At 50.4% G+C, this 23,482-nt stretch overlaps 1 protein-coding gene across 6 annotated transcripts in view; it reads left to right on the top strand.

Moving 5' to 3' along the window:
* The window catches only part of EXOC2 (exocyst complex component 2), a 147,955-nt gene extending 144,337 nt beyond the window's left edge, over nt 1-3,618 (top strand). For 4 of the 6 annotated variants that reach the window (XM_047795183.1, XM_047795178.1, XM_047795179.1 and 1 more), the window contains 3 exons: nt 776-835; nt 2,489-2,617; nt 3,082-3,618. In XM_047795183.1, coding sequence (XP_047651139.1) covers nt 776-835; nt 2,489-2,582 — 154 coding nt within the window. In that variant the 3' untranslated portion in view covers nt 2,583-2,617; nt 3,082-3,618. The other 2 variants (XR_007136923.1, XM_047795180.1) reach the window with 2 other exon arrangements.
* Nucleotides 3,619-23,482: the final 19,864 nt, after the last annotated feature.

The following is a 23,482-nucleotide window of genomic DNA, read 5'->3' as shown; positions in this document are numbered from 1 at the left end:
GCCCCCCAGCTGCAGCCTGTCCCCACAGCCGCCCCACCAGGAGAGGCCGAGGCCTCTGGTGCCAGGTTCGGGGCCCGCCTTCGCTGTCTCTCTGGTGCTGCTGTGACCCCCCGGCCCTGGTTTGAGAAACACTGGTCACTGATGCAGAAGTTTCTACAGGACCAGACAAAGGCCTCCCGAGGTCGAAATAGGTACCGGGTAACTCTTCTGGTACTTCCTACTTTAAAAGCTAAACATGGCGTTTTCTGCCTTTTCTGTTTTCCATGAAATGATACCAGATTTCATAGTATGGATTTTATATATGTACAGATATATCCCCATTGGACAACAGCTAAACCCTTTAGAGACCTGCTCAGTTATTGTACGAGGTGGGCTCTTCACCAGGCCCTGCCCTGTCACTTCTGGGAATGTCCCCGTTGGTGTCGTTTTGCACAGGACCATCCTTACTGCCACTTGGTCTCCTTCCTTTTTTACAGTTGTTTTAAAATATAGTTCAGTTTTGTTTTGAAAGTAAAGGCCTTTTTAAATTTAGCCTGTTTGCGCTCACTTTCACCTGCTGGAAGCAGCATCCTTGTGTGAGAGTCAGTCTCTCCTTGGCTTTTCAAGTTGTGTTCCGTGTCCTTGCTGCATTTTCTGATCCTGCAAACCCTCACTTTCGCTTGCACTTTCACTTTTCCTCCTGCGCCCACACGCCGCCCTGGCCCGTGTGTTGCTCTGTATTTTGCCTGGTGCTCGGCTCCCTGGGGCTGGCCTCATGACGCTGTCTGTGTTCCAGGTCCAGTTTCAAGCAGGCCCTGGAAGCCCTGCCCCAGCTCTCGAGTGGAGCCGAGAGAACGTAAGTTCCCCTTGCTGCTCCCAAGAGCCAGGCGGACGCGCTGCCCGGGGTTTCGTCACCTGCACCTGCCCCTTCACACGTGGGGATGGGATGCAGAAGAGCCACACCTGGCAGCTTACGCCTCCCTGGTGTTAGCTCGTCGCCCAAGTGACAGGATGAGGGGAAACCTGGGTTTGTGATCATTTACAAATTAGTTCTTTTCTTGTGTCTGTACCAGGCACTTAAGCTTTCATAAGAAAGTGTACTTTGACTCAGTTAAACTATACGATGACCTTAAAAATTGCTGAGCCATGCCTGCAGCAGGTGGGCGTTCCCGGGGCAGGGATTGAACTTGGGCCGCAGCCGTGGCAACGCCGGATCCTTAACCCTGTCTTGAAATCCTGTCTTCAGGTTTTAGGAAGATAGTACTCGATGGAGAAGGAGGGCCGGGGCTGTTTTCCTTCAGGCAGGTCGGCAGTGTGCGCTCTGCTGTGTCACGTGGACTGTTAAGAGGGCGTTTGTACCTAGGAAGTTACCTGGGATTCACTAGTGCTGTGTTAATGGTCTCGGCCTGACCGTAAACTCTGTTACTCACGTAACAAGAAATTCCCGCCAGACGAAAATCTAGGCCCGGCCCGTGTCATCCGAGCCAGTCTCCCCTCACCTGCGGCGGCAGAAACTGGGGGCCTGGCTTCTTCCCCCGCCAGCAGGCCCCCACCGTGGCCCATCATCTGCACTGTCTCTGCCCTTCTCGCAGACCCTCGGGCACAGGGCACACGTGGGGCCGGGCTGCTAGGAAGAGCCGTCCCGCGGGGACGTGGCCAGGGCCCGGGAGGAGGATGCGGCCTTGCCTGCTCCTCGCTGGCCTGGAGACAGCCCCGCCCTGCCTCCCACCTCTTCTCTCACTGACTCCGTGGTTCATTAACATAAACGTGCTAGAAGATTGAGACTCTGTTGCTGCTACTCTGTGGAATGTGGCTCGGAAGACTAGTGCTTCTCAGCGGCAAAGGCCAGGACGGGGTCATGGCTAGGCAGGGTCATGTGATCCCTGACCCCACTACCGGGAGGCTCTTTCCTTGGTTGCTTCATCTGAACCAGGTGAACCGGAGGCCTGGAGGTGTGGGTGTCACCATGTGACATCCAGGTGAGAGGCCCTGAGGGGTGGGTGTCACTGTGCACCATCCACGTAGCTGCAGATGCGGCTCTGGAGACAGGCGGAGTGACTGTGGGAACAGACCTGATTCTGCTGGTGCCTCCTTCACCCTCCAGCTCACCTCACCAGTGTTCGTTAAAGGCAGAAAAACACAGAACAAGAGGGACGGGAAATAGACCAGCAGTTGCCTGGGGTGGGGGGAGGGCAAAGGTGAACCAGGGGCACTTGGAGGGGGCAGGGCTGCTGGGTCCCACGTGGGATGCAGACGGGCAGGACGCGCAGGTGCCAGTCCGTGTCAGGGGAGGGGCTGGGGAGGGCAGGAGCAGTTTATACAAACACAGGCCTGCATCCGCAAGGGCGTGCTCCTCTGACGGGCCTCTTTGGTGGACCTGTTTCTGCCGCGGAGTCTGGAATCCACAGGTCAAGGAGAGAAGCTTCAGGGCAGGGTGGGGGCCTCGCAAGTCCTGCTGTTCCCCCCCCTCCCCATCCCAGCCCTGGGCTGGTCAGTGCTCTCCCCACAGGCTGCTGGAAGAACTGCTGAACCGGGTCAAAGGCAGCATGCACCTGCAGCTGGCCTGCTTCCAGGCTGCCCCACCGCCCACTGTGAAGACCTAGGCGTGCCCCCCTGCTGTGCCCGCCCGCGCCCCCAGGTTTGCAATCTCACTCTCTTCTTTCCCTTACTTGGTAGCTTAGAAAGATGGTGGCATGTGTTTTATTCCAACCAAATGCCCTATTTAAAATGCCCAAGCAGATTGGCTTTGTCATTTTTATCACATTGGGCCCCATGTGACTTTAAAATACCTTTTAAAAACATAGGGAGAGATTTTTTTTCTCAGCCAGATGCCACGTGGTGGAAGCAGCAGAAAGGGGGCCAGCTCGGAACGTGCCCTGAGCAGCTTCCAGGACGCTCAGGAGACTGAGGAGCGATTTAGAAAGTTCGGTTTAAATGTCTGTCACCGCAACCTTTGCAGCTGTGCTTAAAGCTTCCTTTCATACAAGTGAACATTCGGTTTTAAGAAAACCCCGTGGTCTGCACAGCGTTCCCTTTGGGGCAGGTGCTTCGTGCTCCAGACCTCCAGGAGGTAACATTGCAGCCTGGTTTTTCTGTTCGCAGTGCTCGAGACGCCAGGCTTCTGTGTGACTCGCTCTGAGCCCGCCGCGTGCCTCCCGGGCGCCCACACCTTCCCCCCGCACCTCCAAGCCCCTGCGGGAGCTTTGCTCCTGCGCAGCTTCACGGGCGCTGCACGGACTCTGTGGACCAGGATGGAGTCAGCTTCCCAGACTAACTTCATCAGAAGACTGAGTCAGAGTTTGAGATCTCTCCGCGGATGCCACGGAATCCCCTTTACCGCACTGGTGTCAGTGTCTGTGCTAACACCAGGGACTTCGGAGCCCAGCGTGGCGTTTGCGGTGTCCGCCTTTGGAAGAAGTCTCTATGGGGTTTGTTCGTTTGGTAGCATCTGGAAGGGGAGGTTTCCTCTGCAGATGTGCTGACTAAAGCCTGTTAACTCTGCGGAACGTTGTCTCATCCAAGCATGTTAACCGCGTTTGTAGCACAGCTCTGAACCAAGTTACAAAACTGCAGTCCCGAATGTTCGTTATCTGAAATGTCTAATTCAGAGCCTTCAGCCAATAAAGAATGTGTCTTTCATATGAGGTGTAACTCGACATTTTGTCCTAACGCGGCTTCAGCTCAGCGTTTTCATTAGCTGTGTCCCTTTTCATACGTCTAGTTTTGACACTCAGATACTTAAGTCGGGTTTACCTGACGTCTAATCGTCGGAAAGCAGTGTCAGGTCCTGCTCATCCCCTCCGTCACCTGCTCTGACTGTGACGCCCTGGGGACCAGGCGGGCCAGCCAGGCCTGATCAGGGAAGCACTCAGCAGGGGTGGAACACGTCAGCGAGACAGGCATCAGTAAGAGTTTCCGTGGCTCAGAACGGAAGGTAGTAGGTAAGCACCCCAAACCCAAAGGGAGCTCGAGGGGGGGGCTTCCTGGAAGAAGGGATTTCAAGGGCTGCTTGAGCCACAGAAGGAACCGGGGGCTCCGTGTGATGGGAAGCTGAGAGGCACACCAGGCCTGGGAGCAAATCTACAAGGAGGTTAAAACACAGCGAGAAGTGAGGCCTCGGAGGCACTCTGATGCTCAGCCAAGCTGGGGTCCAGCACCTCTGCGTCCACGACCCGCCTGGCCTCAGTGCTGGGTGAGCAGAGGGGACAGTCTCTGTATCCGCATCCTGTGGAAGGATGCTCTGGAAAGGATTCCATCGCCACGCACGAGCGTCACGGCCGTGGGCGCAGCGCCGAGTGCCCGCTGCTGCACCCTCCACAGAGGAACCTGCAAGAGCGCATAACTCTGAGCTCGTCCACGGTGGCGCTGACCTGCTCTGATCGTGTGCTGCCAGGTGGTCAAGGCCTAAGAGCCTTTTACCGCCTGTTTTCTGAACAGCTCCCTGCATTTCCACCAGCTTTTCAATCAAGATGAGGTTTCTAAAGTAGTAGGGTTAGCTATGTTTTCTCTAACATGTGCTTCAGATAACGGTCGCTATTTATCTAGTGGTACCGCCATAAAGGTTTTCACATGGATTTATAAACTGCTCTGGAGTCTGGAAGATAAATAGTTTGGTATTCATACTCAGAACATCCGTTTTAATAACTTTAGCTTTGCTTTAAATACAGGTTGCATGTTTTTATTTATTCGAGTCATCCTGCTTTTTTTGTGTACTGGTGTCCCCTCATTTTCTGTTCACCCTTTTTTTTTTTTTTTTTGGTCTTTTTGCCATTTCTTGGGCCGCTCCCGCAGCATATGGAAGTTCCCAGGCTAGGGGTCGAATCGGAGCTGAAACCGCCGGCCTACAGCAGGGCCACAGCAACGCGGGATCCGAGCCGCGTCTGCAACCTACACCACAGCTCACGGCAACGCCGGATCCTTAACCCCCTGAGCAAGGGCAGGGATCAAACCCGCAACCTCATGGTTCCCAGTCGGATTCATTAACCACTGCACCACGACGGGCACTCCCTGTTCACCCGTTTTTTAATTCCATTTTATTGAGTGTATCATTGGAAAGCCTTTCTGTACCTGGCCAGCTTATAAACACATAACCAGAATATTTTAGGAGCAGGAGCTGGACCTTTGGGCCCCCTTGGCGATGTGGCCACTAGAAGCCAGGAGTGGGCCTCCGCAGGTTGGCTGGCCCCACCGCCCTCCTTGGCGTTGGAACCACCACGGCCCTGGTGCTGGGATGCTGTGGTCACTGTTGAGACCACTGTTGTCTTTTTTTCTGTCGCATTTGCCTTGCGTGTTCCCGTCCACCTGTCTGCAGACTTCGAGCTGGGCGCAGACCCTAGAACAGAGACCACCGTGTGAACTGTCACTCGAGTGTGGCCGGGCTGCGCGGGCCGGGGAGGAATGTGAGAACCTGGCTTCTTGGGGCGGCTCTCCACCCGCGAAGGGCCTGTCCAGGGAGCTGCCTCTTGCATGGAGGCCGCTGGGTCAGTTCCCGCCGGAGGATCCCAGCACGCTCCCTGCCCGCTTCCCTGCAGAGCCCCCTGCAAAGGCTCCCTGAGTTTCTCTGGCTAAACCGGTGCTCTGTGGCCCCAGTGGCCATGTTCTAGCACCTTCTCCCGGTCGACCCCAGAGCCCTTGCAGGGACAGGGCCACGGGCCGCGGACCCGAGTGCTGCAGTGGTGGTTGTCTCCGCCGCCACTGGGCCCGGGCTGTGCTTGATGCGGTTCTGTGGCCGCCGACCGTGGCCAGGCCCTCGTGGCTGCCGCTTGTCCCGGCTCAGCCTGCAGCCCGCCCGCCTTCGGGGTCGCGTCACAGTCAGTGTGGTGGGTCACTGCGCCTTCCTTCCTGTGCCCTTTCTGCGTTTTCCAGGTCACTTGTCCCCCCATCCCAGGCCTGCAGCCGCCCTGCCAGCCTCTGGCGGGCTTGTCTCGCAGACTTGGTGGCCGCGCAGCCTCAGGCCTGCCCCCCAGGTTTCCGCTGCCAACGTTCGCCCCCCTCCTGGGTCTGGAAGCTTCCCGAGAAGAAGGACTGCGCGGTCTCTGTGACGGTGCGGTGACACGGTGGTGGCCTGTGGGCCAAGGGCTCTGGGCTGGTGGCCACTCGCCCCAGGTCTCACTGGGTTCACACAAAGTCCACGCATCACCCCGGTGCGACACGTTTTTAATCCTAGTGCTGAACCGAATGTCGAGTCTGGGAATTTTTCTTGAATTATTTCTTTGCATCTCCTCTGCTCCTGGTGATCTGTTGTTTGTTCTTTTCCTGTTTCTCTTTCCTCGTTTTTAGTATGTGGGTCTCCTGTCCTGGACCTTTTAAAATTGTTGGCAAGTGTTTTTCCTCCTGTTTTCTATCTTTTTTTTTTCTTTGTCTTTTTGCCATTTCTTGGGCCGCTCCCGCAGCATATGGAGGCTCCCAGGCTAGGGGACGAATCAGAGCTGTAGCCATCGGCCTACACCACAGCCACAGCAACGCGGGATCCGAGCCACGTCTGCAGCCTACACCACAGCTCACGGCAACGCCAGATCCTTAACCCACTGAGCAAGGGCAGGGATCGAGCCCGCAACCTCGTGGTTTCTAGTCGGATTCGTTAACCACTGCGCCACGACGGGAACTCCTGTTTTCTACCTTGATTCTGCTTTCCGGGAGACTTTTTCATCTGTGTTGTCCGAACCTTCTGTTGGGTTTTTCATTCCTGCTGTGCTGTTTTTGATAAATGAGGAGTGTTTTATTCTTTGAATATACATTTTGAGAGTCATGTTTCCCATTTCTCAGGGAATGATAATACTCTTCTAGAAGTTTTTCCTCCCTCTCTCCCTTTTCTTAGTCTCCAATTTGCATTTTCTTCTATCTTGTGTCCTAGAATAAATGCCATAAACTGTCTTCGGATTCCAGCAAGCTTGGACATCTGCTCACGTCTGGCAGCAGAGCACTCAGAATTGGATGGGACTGTGAGCTCCCTGCAGGGCGGGGCTTCTCCACGGCCGCGGCCGTGAGGCTGGCCTTAGGTCCACAGGGATCCCCAGTGCTGGTGTATGGGGGTCACTTTTCTGGGGCCAGTCAAATTTCCAGAGAGGGCTCTGCTCTCGCGCCAGTGGCTGTGAGACACCCTCGGCATTCTGAAGGCTCCTGGCAGGACAGCCCCTGGCTCTCCCCTGGGCTGTGTCCCTTGACCGTCTTGGACTCCACGGGGCGGGAGGCCAGGAGCCTGCGAAGACCCGGCTCTCCTTGACCAGCCTTTAAACTGACCCTTTGGCTTGAGCTGACTTGCTCCCCCTGCAGGACAAGTCCTGGAGCCTTCGGGGAGTCTGTGGTGTAAAGCAGGTTGCGTCTTTGTTTCTCATGCTGCCAGTGTATCGGCTGTCTGAAATCAGCCACATCACTTCCCTCACCCGTGAACTTGGCAGCTCCCAGGGCTATTTCCTCTCCTGTTCTCTCTCTCTCCTTTTTTTTTTGTTGGTTGCTGTTAATATATATTTAACTATATTCCTATCGCTGTATGATTACATCTGTGCAGTCTGCGGACTGTGTGAACGTACACACGTACAGTGCACAGACTGGGCACGTGTCCTCTGTTCGCAGACACACGAACGAACAGAACTGCACTGTCATTTTTGTAGGGTGTTGGTTAGAGCTAAGGTGAATGTGTGGTTTCCATCTGCCATCTATAACTGAAAGTTCAGGTTAACTTTTTGTTTGTTTGTTTTGTTTGATCTTAACACCAAACTGCTTACATGTGCGTGGCTTTCAGATTTGTTGCTCATAAGATAACTTGTTTACTGCAGCTTTTAAAAATTGAAAGGAGCGTTAGCAGAGAGGAGGCCTGGGCCTCCTCTTCTGATGAGCCCACTCTCCCTCCCTGGGGGCTGAGGTACCCAATCAGGCTTAGCATGCAGAAAATACCTTTTACCTCGTAATTGGAAACAAGCCTTACAGTAGCAACAAGGGCACCTTCTTGCCAAAAAGTCACACTTGGACGTCTAGATCTGTCTGCTTGACAATCTCTGTGAAATACGGGATAGAAGTCCATCAATGAGCATCAGCAAAATCACTGCAGGCTGACCTTGGGGACACAGTGGGTTCTGTTCCAGGTCACCGCAGTAGAAGGATTAGCGCAGTAAAACAAGTCGTACGAATTTTTTGTCTTCCCATCGCATATGGCAGTTGTGCTTATGCTACATCGCAAGTGTGCCATAGCACCGCAGCTTAAAAAGGCGCATACCGTAACAAAGAACACTCGGTTGCTAAAAAAAGGCTAACCATCCTCTGAGCCCTCAGCGAGCCGCGATCTCTGCTGGTGGAGGGTCTGCCCTCCGTGTTGGTGGCTGCTGACGGATCAGGGTGGCGGTCGGTGAAGGTTGGGGAGGCTGTGACCGTTTCTTAAAATAAGAGTGAATTTTGCCACCTGGTTTGACCCTTCCTTTCCTGAACAGTTTCTCTGTAGCGTGCAGTACTGTTTGGTAGCGTGTTACCCACAACTCCTTTCAAATCGGAGCCAATCCTCTCGAACTCTGGGACTGTTTCAGCAACTAGATTTATGTCATAGTCTAAATCCTTTGCCGTAATTTCAGTGGTCTTCACAGCATCTTCACCAGGAGTGGATTCCATCTCAAGAAACCACTGTCTTTGCTCATCCATGAGAAGCAGTGCCTCGTCTGGTCGTTTTATCGTGAGGTTGCAGCATTCCAGCCCCTCTTCAGGCTCCACTTCTAACTCTAGAACTAACTCTAGTTCTCTTGCCGTTTCTACCACATCTGCAATGACTTCCTCCACGAAAGTCTTGAACCCCTTGAAGTCAGCCGTGAGGGTTGGAATCGGTGTCTTCAAACGCCTGCTAGTGTTGATGTTTTGACCTCTTCCTATGAATCACAAATGTCCTTAATGGCGTCTAGACTGGTGAATCCTTTCTGGGTTTTCACTTAACTTTGCCCAGATCTATCAGAGAACTCACTGTCTACGGCAGCTTGTGAAGTGGGTCTCTTACGTAACATGACTGGAAATTTGAGAGGACTCCTTGATCCACAGGTGGGGTGTCAGCAGGCAGGGAAACAGCATTCACCTCCTTGTCCCCCTGCATCCGAGCTCATGGCTGACCAGGCTCGTTGTCAATGAGCAGTAATATTTGGAGGGAATCTTTTTGAGCAGTAGGTTTCAACAGTGGGTCTGAAATAGTCAGCAAACCACATGGTAACTAGAAGTGCCGTCATGGGCTTTGTCCATTTGTAGAGCGCTGGCAGAGTAAATTGAACGGAATTCTTACAAGACCCTGGGATTTTTGAAATAACGTGACAGTGAGCACTGGTTCCTTCGCAGTCATCAGCTGCATTAGCTCCTACCGAGACAGCAGCCCGTCCCTCGAAGCTCTAAAGCCAGGCACTGACTTGGCTCCAGCCGTGAAGTCCCTGCACAGCAGCGTCTCCGACGGAAGGGCTTCCTCGCCGCCGAGAGTCTCGTTTGGTGTGGTCGCCCTCATCGATTGTCTCGGCTCGCTCTGGGCGACGCCCAGCAGCCCTCATGGCAGCACTTCTGCTTCCTTGCGCACTTTTATGTGTGGAGAGGGTGTCTTCCCTCTGCTGGCCTCACACCTTCCTTCTGGAGCTTCCTCTCCTCTCAGCCTTCAGAGAACTGGAGTTTGGGTCAGGCTCTGGCTCAGGCTCTGGCTCACAGGAGATGCAGTGGCTGCTTTGCTCCTCTGTCCCAACTGCTGAGACTTTTTCCCTATCAGCAGTAACGGCCTCATTTTCTCACCGTCTGTGTGTTCACTGGAAGAGCACTTTTCCTTGGCAGAGTCACAGCTCGGCTGCCTGGCGCTGTAGGCCTGCCTCGCCTTGCGTCGTGCCTTCCTCGCCAAGCTCAGTAACGTCTGGCTTTGGACATATTTGAAATTTTCCGTAGTGAAATTTTAAAGAGGGAAGACACACAGAGGCAGCCACCAAATGGCCCAGCTCATTTATACTCAAGTTTAAGCAAAAGAACAGGCACGGGCGGCTGAGATCAAGGCCTCTCCTGGCTGGCAAGGAGACTGGAGAGTGAGGGGCCAGCGGCTCCCCCAAGGGGCCGAGAGGCGCTGCGGGCACCTGCCGGACAGAGACCTGGGGCTGAGGCCCTTCACTAAGGAGGCTTTTCATGGGCCACTCCATGAGGCATCAGAGCTGCAGACGTGTCTTAGCGTCAGTAGGGCGGTGATGGCCGCTGCTGTGACAACAGGCCTGGGTTTTCGCAGGCGAAGCACTCGTTCCCCCCCATGTTATCGTGGAGATGTTTTGAAAGTCCATCTCGGGAATAAAAAAGTGATCCCTGTGAAAGGAGACGGTTTTACACAGAGGCGTTTCCCTGTAACTGTGTGCACCAGGAGTGTTGGTACTTTAGGGGATGATCATTAGCGTCCGAGTAAAGCTTCATGTTTCAGAGGCACCGAGTCCTCATTCTTCTCCTTGCTGGGCAAAATCCCATCAGACGGACACAACCCAAAGGCACGGGGCAGTGAACAGAGTGGGCAGAACCCACGCTGGGGCGGAGGAGGAGGAGGGCACGCTCACCTTCTCCCACAAAGACATCTGCATGTAAACCAACTCGCACGGGACGTCCGCTGCGTGCTGGCAGAAGAACTTAAACCTCCAAAAGGCAAGAAACTCTCGACAGAACCGGGTGGAACCAAAGAAAAAAAGAGAAAAGGGATCAGGACGGGACTGGCATTCCCGAGAGGGAGCCGTCAAGGAGAAAAGGAAGCCACCTCACTGACGGAGGATCGGTTGAGTCGTCGGGGCCTCCAAGTCGTGGAGAAAAGCGCAGCAGCTGGACTGAGCAGCGAGCAGAGTGAGGGCCGCACAGACCATCCGAACCGAGCCGCAGGCCCGGACCCCGCAGCCCAGGAGGCTCGGGCCGGGGCTGGGCGCTGAGACGCAGGCTCCGGAGGTCGGTGCAGGGGAGAGGACTGGGGTTGGCGTGCGGGGCTAAGGAGCAGAGCGCCATGGGCTGAGGAGAGGACCCCACGGCAACGGGAACAGGGCGGGAAGGTCCAGACCCCCAGGAGAGGCCGGGCGCCATCGGGGGGAGGGGCGAGGAGGAGGCGGGGCCGCCAGGGGGGGCCGCCCTCTGCAGAGCTGCGCAGGCGCATGCCCCGGCTCAGAGGGCGGGGCAGCTCTGCGGAGGCTGCAGGCCGGCGGGTGAGAAGCCTCTTGCTGGTTTAGCGGAGATTAGACGCTGCTTATGCAGGCTACTGGTGGCCGGGCACCTGCGTGTGGGCTAAGGGCACAAGGGGGCCAAGTGCGACGTGGTGCCTCTCGCATAATCTGCAGGTGGCAGGGACAGACTGCGTCGGTCACCTCAGAGGCCAGAGGGAGGCGTGGCTTGCCACCAGTAGGGGCCTGTGAGTGGGCTCCATCTGGGACCCCAGTCATCTCAGGGGTTGGCAAAAAAAAAAAAAAAAGAGGGCAGTGCAACCAAGCACCATATGCTGTTGCTCTCACTCCGCTGGGAACACACCCACCCTGCAGCTGCCACTGCCAAACGCTCTGGGTAATGCCCAGATGCTTGGTCACTGTCCCTTTCCAAGACCCGACAACCAGGAACAACTGGTGCAGCCCCTCCTGTGTGGGCTAAGTGGGACAGGGTGCTGCTTGTGTGGTCTGCAGGCGGCAGGGGCAAACCACCGCAGTTATCCCTGATTCCAGAGGTGGGTGGTGGCCCACGGCCATTGGAGATACTTGAACAAAAATCACTTGCAGCCCCATTCACCTAAAGGGCACCGCAGAGGAGGGCAATGTGACTGAACACCTCCTGTTGGTGCTCTCGCACCCCCAAGAACACACCCACCCTGCTGCTGCCACTGCCAAATGTCCTGGGCAGTACCCACACACCTGATCTCTGCCACTTCCCAGGATCCTGCAACCAGGAGCACCCTGTACAACACCTCATGTGTGGGCGAAGTGAGACAGGTTGCTTCATGCATGGTCTACAGGTGGCGTGGGCAAACCACCACAGTTATCACTGACTCTAGAGATGGTCATGGCCTCCTCCCAATAGGGGTCCCCGAACAGGCACCACCTGCGGTTCCAATCACCTCCGAGGAGGGCACTGCAATCAAACACAAGCTGTTGTTGCTCTCACTCCCCTGGAAACTCACACACCCTGCTGTTGCTACCGCCAAATGCTCTGTCACCTTGAAGATCTGCCTAGAGCTCATTACCACTTCCCAGGGCCCTGCAGCTAGAAGCAGCCCATGCCACCTTCCTGCAGGTCCTTGCTGCTGTTGAGAGCCCAATGACCGGGCACTGACTGCTGGCCCTACCAATTGCCTCCTTCTCCCCGAAAACATACTGAGCATCCTGGGAACAACAGCCTGCTCACACGAAGAAAGAGACAGCAAATATTCAAACTCCCACACCAAAAATAAATAGTAACCCCCCAAAAAATATACAAAGGGGTGCTCTGGCATAGAAATAGCCTTACAAGAGTACAGTTTGGCTTCCCTAAACTCACAGAAAAAGAAAAACACAAGCAAGATGAAGACCAGAAACCATTCCCAGTTAAAGGAACAGGAGAATTCACCTAAAGCAGTCAACAGTGAAACAGAGCTCTGCAGTCTGACAGACACTGAGTTCAAAAGGGAGACAGTGAAAGTGCTGGAGGAATTAGAGGATGCGAACAGTAATGCAGATTCCTTTAGAAAGGAACTAGAAAATGAGGAGCCAAGAAAAACTAGAAAATTCATTTGCAGAGATACAAACTGAGCTCAAGGCAATAAAGAGAAGAATGAAGAATGCAGAGGAATGAATTAGTGATGTGGAAGACAAAATAATGGAAGCCACCCAAACAGGACCACAGACGGAAGACCAAATGAAAAAAATGAAAGCAGTATAAGAGACCTATGGGATAATATAAAGTGGGCCAATCTACGCATAATAGGAATTCCAGAAGGAAAAGAACAAAGGGGATTGAAAATATATTTGAAGAAATTACGGCTGAAAACTTTCCAAATCTAAAGCATACTGATATCAAGACGCAGGAAGCACAGGGGGCCCCAAGCAAGCTGAACCCAAACAGGCCCACACCAAGATATATTATAATAAAAATGGCAAAATTAAAGGTAAAGAGAGGATTCTAAAGGCCGCAAGAGAAAAGCAAAGCATTAATTATAAGGGAACCCCCATAAGGCTATCAGCTGATTTCTCTACAGAAGCACTACAGGCCAGAAGGGAGTGGCAAGATATATTTAAAGTGCTGAAAGGAAAAAAATTACAGCCTAGAATACTCTATATCCAGCAAGAATATCATTTAAATGAGAAGGAGAAATGAAGAATTTCTGCAGCAAACAAAAGCTAAAAGAGTACAGCAATACTAAACCCATTCTAAAAGAAATACTGAAAGGGCTTCTCTAAACTTAACAAAAAGAGAGTGAGAAAAGAGAAAAATAAGAATTAGGATGGAGGAAACCACAATTGGAAAGCAGTCACTTAAATAAGCCAGCATACAGATCTAAACATGAAGATGTTTAAAAAAAAAAAAAAAAGACATCAAAATCATACAATGTGGGGAAGGAAAGTAAGAAAATATAGATTCTTTTTTTTTATTTTAATGATGTGTCTGAGCCTATATGACTATCAGGCAAAAGCAAGCAGGTATAGGAAGAACTTAACGTACTTAAAAAAGAGGGCAACCGCAAATCAAATCCAAACATTACATTCACAAAAACTGAAAAGAAAAGTACCCAATCATAAAATAAATGGTAACCATCCAACCCAAAAAAGAAAAGAAGAGAAACATAGAATCAACTGGAAGACAAAGTTTAAAATGGCAATAAATATGTATCAATCAATAATCACCTTAAATGTCAATGGACAAAATGCTCCAATCAAAAAACACCGAGTGACAGATTGGATAAAAAAGCAAAAACCTTCAATCTGCTGTCTACAAGAAACTCACCTTAGGGCAAAGGACACACATAGATTGAAAGTGAGGTGATGGGAAAAGATATTTCAGGCCAATGGACAAGACAGGAAAGCAGGAGTTGCAATACTCATATCAGGCAAAATGACTTTAAAATGTAGGCCATTAAGAAAGACAAAGAAGGACACTATTTAATGGTTAAGGATCCATTCAAGAAGAGGATATTACCAATCGTCAATATATAGTCCCCTAATATAGGAGCACCCAGATACCTACAACAAATACTAACAGACATAAAAGGAGAAACTGATGGGAATACAGTCACAGTAGGAGACTTTAACACCCCACTCACATCCATGGACAGATCCTCTAGACAGAAAATCAATAAGGCAACAGAGATCCTAAAGGACACAATGGAAAAGTTAGGCTTAATCGACATTTTCAGGACATTACATCCAAAAAAGTCAGAATATGGATTCTTCTCAAGTGCACATGGAACATTCTCAAGAATTGATCACATACTGGGGCACAAAGCTAACCTCAACAAATTTAAGAGTATAGAAATTATTTCACGTATCTTCTCTGACCACAATGGCATGAAACTAGCAATCAACCACAGGAAAAGAAATGAGAAAAAACTAACTACATGGAGACTAAACAACAGGCTTCTAAAAAACCAATGGGTCAATGAGGAAATCAAGAAGGAAATTAAAAATACTCTGAGACAAATGATAATGAAGACACACCCACTCAAAATCTATAGGATGCTAAAAAGCAGTGCTCAGAGGGAAATTGATAGCATTACAGGCCTTCCTCAAAAAAGAAGAAAAATCTCAAATCAACAACTTAACCCAACATCTAAATGAATTAGAAAAAGAAGAACAAACAAAACCTAGTCAGCAGAAGGAAGAAAATCATAAAGATCAAAGAAGAAATCAATAAAATAGAGATTCAAAAAACAATAGACGAAATCAATAAAACTAAGAGCTGATTCTTTGAAAAGGTAAACAAAATTGACAAACCTCTGGCTAGACTCACCAAGAAGAGGAGAGAAAAAACCCAAATAAACAATCAGAAATGAAAAAGGAGAAGTCACAACAGATACTACAGAAATACAAAACACCATGAGAGAATACTATGAACAATTGTATGCCAACATATTTGACAACTTAGAAGAAATGGACAACTTTCTAGAGACAAACCCTGCCAAAACTGAGTCAAGAAATAGATCAACTGAACAACCGATCACTAGAAATGAAATTGAATATGTAATAAAAAAAAAAAAAAACTCCTTACAAATAAAAGTCCAGGACCAGATGGCTTCACAGGTGAATTCTACCAAACATATAAAGAGGATCTGGTGCCCATCCTCCTTAAACTTTTTCAAAAGGTTGAAAAAGAAGGAACACTCCCAAAGACATTCTATGATGCCACCATCAACCTAATTCCAAAATCAGACAAAGATATCACCAAAAAAGAAAACTATAGGCCAATATCTTTGATGAATATAGACGCAAAAATTCTCAACAAAATTTTAGCCATCTGAATCCAACAACATATAAAAAAGATCATATACCACGACCAGGTGGGATTCATCCCAGGTGCACAAGGATGGTTCGACATGTGCAAATCAGTCAACCTCATCCACCACATTAACCAAAGAAAAGTCAAAAACTGCATGATCATCTCAAGAGATGCAGAGAAAGCCTGTGACAAAGTCCAACATCCATTCATGATAAAAATTCTTACCAAAGTGGGTAGAGAGGGAACATTCCTTAACATAATCAAAGCCATTTATGACAAACCCACAGCAAATATAACACTCAATGGAGAAAAGCTGAACGCCTTCCCACTAAAATCTGGAACAAGACAAGGATGCCCACTCTCACCACTGTTATTCAACACAGTATTGGAAGTCCTAGCCACAGCAATCAGACAAACAAAAGAAATAAAAGGCATCCACACAGGTATGCAGATGACATGATACTATGCATAGAAAACCCTAAGAACTCAACCCCAAAACCACTTGAACTGATCAACAAAATCAGCAAAGTAGCAGGATATAGGATTAACATTTAGAAACCTGTTGCATTTCTGTATTCTAACAACAAAATATTAGAAAAGGAATGCAAAAATACAATACCATTTAAAATTGCACTCCAAAAAATCAAATACCTGGAAATACCTCTGAGCAAGGAGGTAAAGGACTTATATGCCGAGAACTATAAAACGTTAATCAAGGAAATTGAAGATGTAAAGAAATGGAAAGATATTCCATGATCCTGGGTTGGAAAAATTAATATTGTAAAAATGGCCATAGTACCTAAAGCAATCTACAGATTCAATGCAATCCCTATCAAATTACCCATGACATTTTTCTCAGAACCAGAGCAAACAATCCAAAAATTTATATGGAACGACAAAAGACCCAGAATTACCAAAGCAATTCTGAGGAACAAAAACCAAGCAGGAGGCATAACTCTCTCAGACTTCAGGCAATATTACAAAAGCCACAGTCATCAAGACAGTGTGGTACTGGTATCAAAACAGACATACAGACCAATGGAACAGAATAGAGAATCCAGAAATAAACCCAGACACCTATGGTCAATTAATCTTTGACAAAGGAGGCAAGAGCATAAAATGGAAAAAAGACGGTTTATTCAGCAAGAATTGCTGGGAAACCTGGACAGCTGCATGCAAATCAATGAAAGTAGAACACACCCTCACACCATGCACAAAAATAAACTCAAAATGGCTTAAAGACTTAAATATAAGACCATCAAACTCCTGGAAGAGACGAATATAGGCAAAACATTCTCTGATATTAACCTTATGAATGTTTTCTCAGGTCAGTCTCCTAAAGCAACAGAAATAAGAGCAAAAATAAACCAATGGGACCTAATCAAACGGAAAAGCTTTTGCATAGCAAAGGAAACCAAAAAGAAAACAAAAAGAAAATAGTTTCAAATGATGCAACTGACAAGGGCTTAATCTCTAGAGCAACTTATACAGCTCAACAGCAAAAAGGCTAAGAACCCAGTTGAAAAATTGGCAAAAGACCTGAATAGACATTTTTCCAAGAAAGATGTACGGATGGCCAACAAGCACATGAAAAAATGCTCCACATCCCTGATTATTAGAGAGATGCAAATCAAAACTATGATGAGATACCACCTCGCCCCAGTCAGAATGGCCATGATTAATAAGTCCACAAGTAACGAATGCTGGAAGGGGTGTGGAGAAAAGGGAACCCTCCTGCACTGTTGGTGGGAATGTAAGCTGGTACAGCCACTATGGAGATCAGTATGGAGGTACCTTAGAAATCTATACATAGAACTTCCATATGATCCAGCCATCCCACTTTGGGGCATATATCCAGACAAAACTTTCTTTAAAAAAGACACATGCACCCGCATGTTCATTGCAGCTCTATTCACAATAGCCAAGACATGGAAACAACCCAAATGTCTATCAACAGACAATTGAATTAGGAAGATGTGGTATATATACACAATGGAATACTATTCAGCCATAAAAAAGAATGAAATAATGCCATTTGCAGCACCATGGATGGAAGTAGAGACTCTTATGCTGAGTGAAGTAAGTCAGAAAGAGAAAGACAAATACCACATGATATCACGTACAACTGGAATCCCTAATATACAGCACAAATGAACATCTCCACAGAAAAGAAAATCATGGACTTGGAGAATAGACTTGTGGTTGTCAAGTGGGAGGAGGAGCGAGTGAGGTGGTTGGGGAACTTGGGGTTAAAAGATTCAAACTATTGCCTTTGGAAGGGCTTAGCAATAAGATCCTGCTGTGTAGCACTTGGAACTATGTCTGGTCACTTATGATGGAGCATGACAGTGTCCGAAAATAGAATGTGTACTTGCATGTGTGACTGGGCCACCATGCTGTACAGTAGAGAAAAAAATTGTATGGGGACATAACTATTAATAATAGTAATATAACATGTCATATAAAAAAATCCACACTCACGTTATTGGAGGTGTTAATGGAGTGATTTCCCATTTTTGTGGCTCTTAGCTGGGAGCCAGGTGTAGCTGGCACAGTGAGGAGGCGGTGAGGACACCAGTGGGAAAACTGATGATTGTGCTTTCAGGAGGTCGTATCCAGCGAGGTGCAGCTGGTCTGCGGCCCCACCACCCTGGACCCACCCAGTCTCATCAGAAAAGTGCAGCTACAGGCGAGAGAGGGAGAAATCTAGCAAAGAAGAAACCAGAGAAAAGAGCCCCAAATTCTGTCTCTAACCCTGGCTAACACCCCTGAATCAACACGTGAATAAAGCAGGAGAGTCCAGCTAAAGATGAAGGTGCAACCTGAGATTCGAGCTCCCACTCAAGCAGCAGTAAGAGACTTGAGTTTTCAGGTCAGGTCAAACCAGCTGCAACTGGCTGCTGATCCGGAGTATTAGCAACGTACCTCCTAATGTCTAGACTAAAGCCCAAGATTACCTGACACACGAACAACAAGGAAAATGGAGCTCGTTTCCAAGAGAACAAAAAGTCGACTGAGCCCAACCTCGATACATCCGTGGAGATTATGCGAAGTACAGACTAGGAAGGGGGACATTGGGGATCAAGTGTTGGACGTAATCGGACAGTGTAACGTGTGTGGCCTCTCGAAGGAGGAAAAAGAAGCAAAAGGGATAAAGAGCAAATGTAGTAGCAGCTGTAGAAAAACACCTGTCACGGCGGGGCAGTTTTGAATTCCTCCTGACCTCGCCTTAGGAACTGCGGACCCAGGAGAGAGGGAAATAGCCACGTGTGAAGTGACAGAGGGAAGGAACTGTCCACCAGAATTCTATGTCAAGTGGGAACATTCCTCCAGAACAAAAGCAAAATAAAGACATTTTAGATAAAAGTAAAAGAATGTGTTGCCGGCAGACCTGCGCCTTAGGAGATGCTGAGGGACCTTCTTCAGACAGAGGAGCTGACATCCTGATGGAGCTCATGTCCTCAAGATCAGCAGGGAGCATCTGAGACGGTAAATTCATCTCGGTGTTTTCACAGACGTCTGTACACCGTATGCAAAGACATCTCAGAGCTGGGCATAGAAAACAGTTTGGCTCTTTATTCTCTTAAGGTTTTTATAATATATGTGGTATTCACATAGTATATCTGACTCCTTGGAGCAAACATTACAGCATCACCACGGGGCTGTATGGCACACACAGCCATAACACAAGAGAAGAGGGCGTGGACCCGCGGCTGCAAGATTCCTACCTGTTACATGAAGTGATGTGTTAACTGCAGGTGGACCGAGAGAGGGGAATCAGTTGCTATCCCAGGACAATCACTAAAACAGTTATCAGCGATGTTTGGCTAAAGAACCAATAGGAAAATTGTAACTGAAAATTCCATTATAATTCAGATAATATTTCCTATTGGTTTAATATGTAAAAGGCATGACAGGAAGAACAGAAAACAGAGCAAATAGAAAGCAAACAATAAAATGCTACACTCGACAAAGTCACTGCAGTAGTTTCATTAAACAGCAGTGGACTAAGCGTTTCAACTGAAAGGCAAAGTCTGCAGAATGGGTTTTCAAAAGCATAAACCAACCGTATACTGTGTACAAGAAACACACTTTATATTTGAAAACACAGATGGGTTGCATGTAACTGCCTGGAAAAAATACTCATGCAAACAGTGAAGCATAAGGGAGGCCTGAGTGGCTGTGTTAATACGAGATAAGGAAGAGCTTTCCGTGATTATAAAATGGTCAGAAAGACACAATCCTACATGTGTCTGGCCAAGTAACAGCAAATAATAAAATATATGAAGCAAAAATTGACAGAATTAAAGAAAAATGGGCAAGTCTGTTATTCTCACATTTGAGGAGTTGAAAACTCCTTAGCAATTGATACAACTGGACCAAAAAATCACAGAAGACCTAGGTTCTGAGTAAAACCACCACATACCTTGACCCAAGTGACATTTACAGAACACCACACTTTTTTTTTTTTTTTTTTAAGTTCTGCGGAACATTCACCAGGATAGACCATGTCTGGGGGTCTGACGAAAAACAATAAAGTCTTTAGATCATACAGAGAATTAAATTAGAAGTCAATAACAATAAAATATTTAGGAAAAATCTGAGTACTTGGGAGCTCAACAATATACCTCCAGATAACCCAAGGCGAGGAGACAGTCCCCAGAGAATTTAGAAAGTATCTTGAGCTGAATGAAAAGTAAATGAATGAAAAATAAAATATCAATACTTGGGGGGCACAGGTGAAGGAGTGCCTAGGGGAGAGGTACGAACTTTATAAGTTTGTGCTAGAGACCTGACTCCCCAGGTGAGGGGGACGGAGGGCCCGTGAAGGCTGCAGAGCGCGAAGGGAAGTTTCCCTGCGCCCCGTCGTGCGCCCGGCTCTGCCTGACGTGCCTCCCCTTGCTGAGCCCCTGGCTACTCATCTGTGTAGCAGGTGGCCCGGCTCAGATGGCACACCAAGTGCTCTGGATTTCTCGTGCTGCAGAGGCAGAAGAGCAACAAAGTGGAATTTTAAACACAAGCCTGTGCTGCCAGTTGCTCTGTAAAGACGCTGAATACATGAAGCCTCCGAGTATCGCTCTCCAAGGTGTGCCCTGATCATTCTGCGTTCTCTTCGTGTTCCGAGGAGTCCAGTCCGTGGACGCGGACGTGACACCAACACTGGGTTCTGCTCAAGCTCAAGACCGCTGTCTTTGAGACCTGCCGGCGGCCTTTGTTGACGTGGCTGCTGCACCCAGAGGTAGGAGGTCCAGCTTGATTTGTTTGACTTGCTCCCGAGGCCCTTGGAAAATCGTTGTCTTTGTTCTTTGGGTCTTTTTCCCCTTATGAGTTATCTGCAGTATGTTTAAGCTAACATCAGACGCTCGGCGAGGCCAAGTGTTTTCTGCCTCAGAATAAACCCTGTAAGATTTGAATCCTGCGAGGAGCATCTCTGATTTCCCCCCAAGGTCCCACTAAATAAGTCTTCTTAAACTTACTGGATTCTTAAAACAACGGCTTAGGACGTGGCTTCAGTGTCCGTGGGAAGCACATCGCCGAGATCGTCGACCGTCGGGAACGGCTGTGTGTCTGCGTCGCACGGGACTCGGCCTCACGCGGCGGCCTCCGGGCCACCGCCCCCAAAGGCCTCCCAGGCAGCGGCCCCGGCAGCCACGGGGCTCTTCCCACCTCCCGCCGAAGTTCTGGGGGTGCCTGGTCAGAGTCCCCTCCGGGCTGTGAGTGGGGAGGGTGGCGGAACAGGATGTGCCCCGCCCGACCGCTGGAGCCCGAAGCGCGTGGGTACGCGCACCGCCAGTGTGCCAGCAGGCTGCATGAGCACGATCACCCCTTGAACTTGATCACACAAGGAAACGCGACGCCAACACAACCCAGGGACATTCCGCAAAGTGCAGGACGAACCGTCCCACAGAGTGGAGTCGGAGGAGACGAAGGAGCACTGTTCCCGTTGGCCGGGACCGGATTCCGAGCTGGGGAAAAGGTATCGGCAGACGGGTGGGGACAGCTGAATAAGACCTGCAGGCGCGCCCATGATACATAGTATCAAGGGGAGTGTCCCCGTGTGGCCTGAACAGTGGCTGTGTGACAAATCAGTATTTGGAGAAGTTGGGAGTTCCCACCACGGCGCAGTGGGTTAAGAACCCGCCTGCAGCGGCTCATCACAGCTGCAGTGGGATTCAGTCCCTGGCCCAGGAATTGCCAAATGCGTGGGTGTGGCCCTGGAGGTCAAGGCTTTAGGGACACTGAGTGGCGTCTGGGCCGCAGCACCAGCTGTGCTTCCCCCTCTGACGGCCCCTTCCCCTCGGCCGGGTGGCTGGTGACCCACAGGATCCTGCGTCTTTGTTGAGAAGACACGGGGAAGACGGGTCACGTCATGTCTGCTTTCCAGATGAGAGTTTTACCCCCTGAGCTGGGTTTTCTGGAGATTGGCCTGGAACAGCCAGTAGAACCAAAACGGGCCTGGAAAGGGAGCCAGGCTGCCTCAGATGAGCCGGTTCTGACGCCCTTTAGTCATTTTGTGAAAGTTTGTAACCTGTCAAGGGCCCACAGCCCTTATCTCTCTCCATCAGGCAGCCCCAAGCTGGCACTTTCACCCTCAGCCCAAGGCGCCGTCCCCACCTGGTGCTCAGGGTCCCCTCATCACTGAGTCTCAGCTGTGATCGCACAGGGAAGGGGCTGCCGGCCCGACAGAAGCTGGGTGTGGACACTGTTCGCGCCTCAGGGCTCGTAACTGAGGACCCAGCGCCTGGGGAGCGCGGAGAGGCGGCCGGTGGGCCCTGGGCCACATTCGTGATCTTCCCAAAGCCTGACCTCCCCAGATGAACAGGGGCGGGGACCGAGGACCACTGTCCAACCCACTAGAGGTTCAAGGTCCCCTCCCCCCCCCCAGGGACACAGAGGGGGCACGAGCCGTCTCAGACGCCTGAAGAGCCAAGGAAGTGGTTTGGGAAGGGACACAGAGCCCAGCATGCCAGGTGTGGGCACCTCTGAACCCCGCCCCCCCACTGGCTGCTGGGGGGTGTGTGTGACCTGGCCCTGTCCCCTCACAGCCTCCCTCCCTCTGAGTCCAGTCTGGAGCCTCCCCTCCCAGGCCCGGGGGTGGGGGCGTGGGGAGGTCAGGCTGCTGCCACCCCAGGGTGCCGCAGCCTCTGTAATGTTAGCCTGGTGGGCGTCCTGAAGGTCTGGCCAGCCCTCAGGGGGACCCAAGTTCTGTGCTGTCTCCTGTCCACACCCCGACCACCCCCCACCGCCCCCCTCCACCTCTGCCTGGAGGCCACACGCTCAACCCTCCTAGTTTTCAGACAATCACGCCTCCTCCGATCTGGTCCTCAGGCCCAGTTCCCTCAACCTCTGACCTCCACCTAAAACTGACCACGCGCCCCCCCTGTGCCTGTGCCTCGACCCCAGCCTCTCTGGCTCTGGGGCTTCCATCACGCCCCAGCCTCCACCCGGGCCATCCGGGCCCATGCTGTCTCCGTGCAGAAATTCATCCACACTCTTCTGCACGGAACGCTGTTCAGAAACGCACGGGAAAGGTTTCCTTCCTGAGCTGCTAACTGAGCATTCAGAGCGCACTGAGCACCTGTGTCTGCTCGTGGTCCTTGCTGCCGACAGAGACTGCAAAACGGTGCCGCGCTGGCGCCCCAGGACGTAGTCCGGGCCGGCTCGCACTCGCCACCCCTGGCTTTCACATGGGCGTCTAGACGAGAGGCGCCTCTTCTCCGAGGCTTGCCAACAGCGCCCGCGCCCGCCACGTCCTCCTCCCTCTGGGTCCTTGACTCATTCCCGCTTCCCTTGTGGGCGCCCCTTCCTGGCGCCTGTCCCTCCGACCAGACCCGTTCTCTGTTCCGAGATGCTCCGTGGGGACTCAGTCACCATCTAGCGTCAGTCGTCGTCTCTGCTGGACCTCAAGACCCTGGAAAGCAAGCGTGGCTCCATTTTCATCTCTGACTAGTTTCTATTCCAGGGTCTGGCACGTTGGTGCCAAGTTTTTAAATTAATGTATGAATGGATAATGTTTGTCTTCAAATATTTGAAGAGCTATATCATCTAGAAAATGCCTTAAACTTATTTTTATCCTAAACTGATAGCTTTAACAAGTGGA

Source organism: Phacochoerus africanus, chromosome 9 (genome assembly GCF_016906955.1).
Source record: "Phacochoerus africanus isolate WHEZ1 chromosome 9, ROS_Pafr_v1, whole genome shotgun sequence".
NCBI classification, from domain to species: domain Eukaryota; kingdom Metazoa; phylum Chordata; class Mammalia; order Artiodactyla; family Suidae; genus Phacochoerus; species Phacochoerus africanus.
The sequence above is the reverse complement of the archived record's forward strand: the minus strand, read 5'-3'. Positions and strand labels throughout refer to the sequence as shown.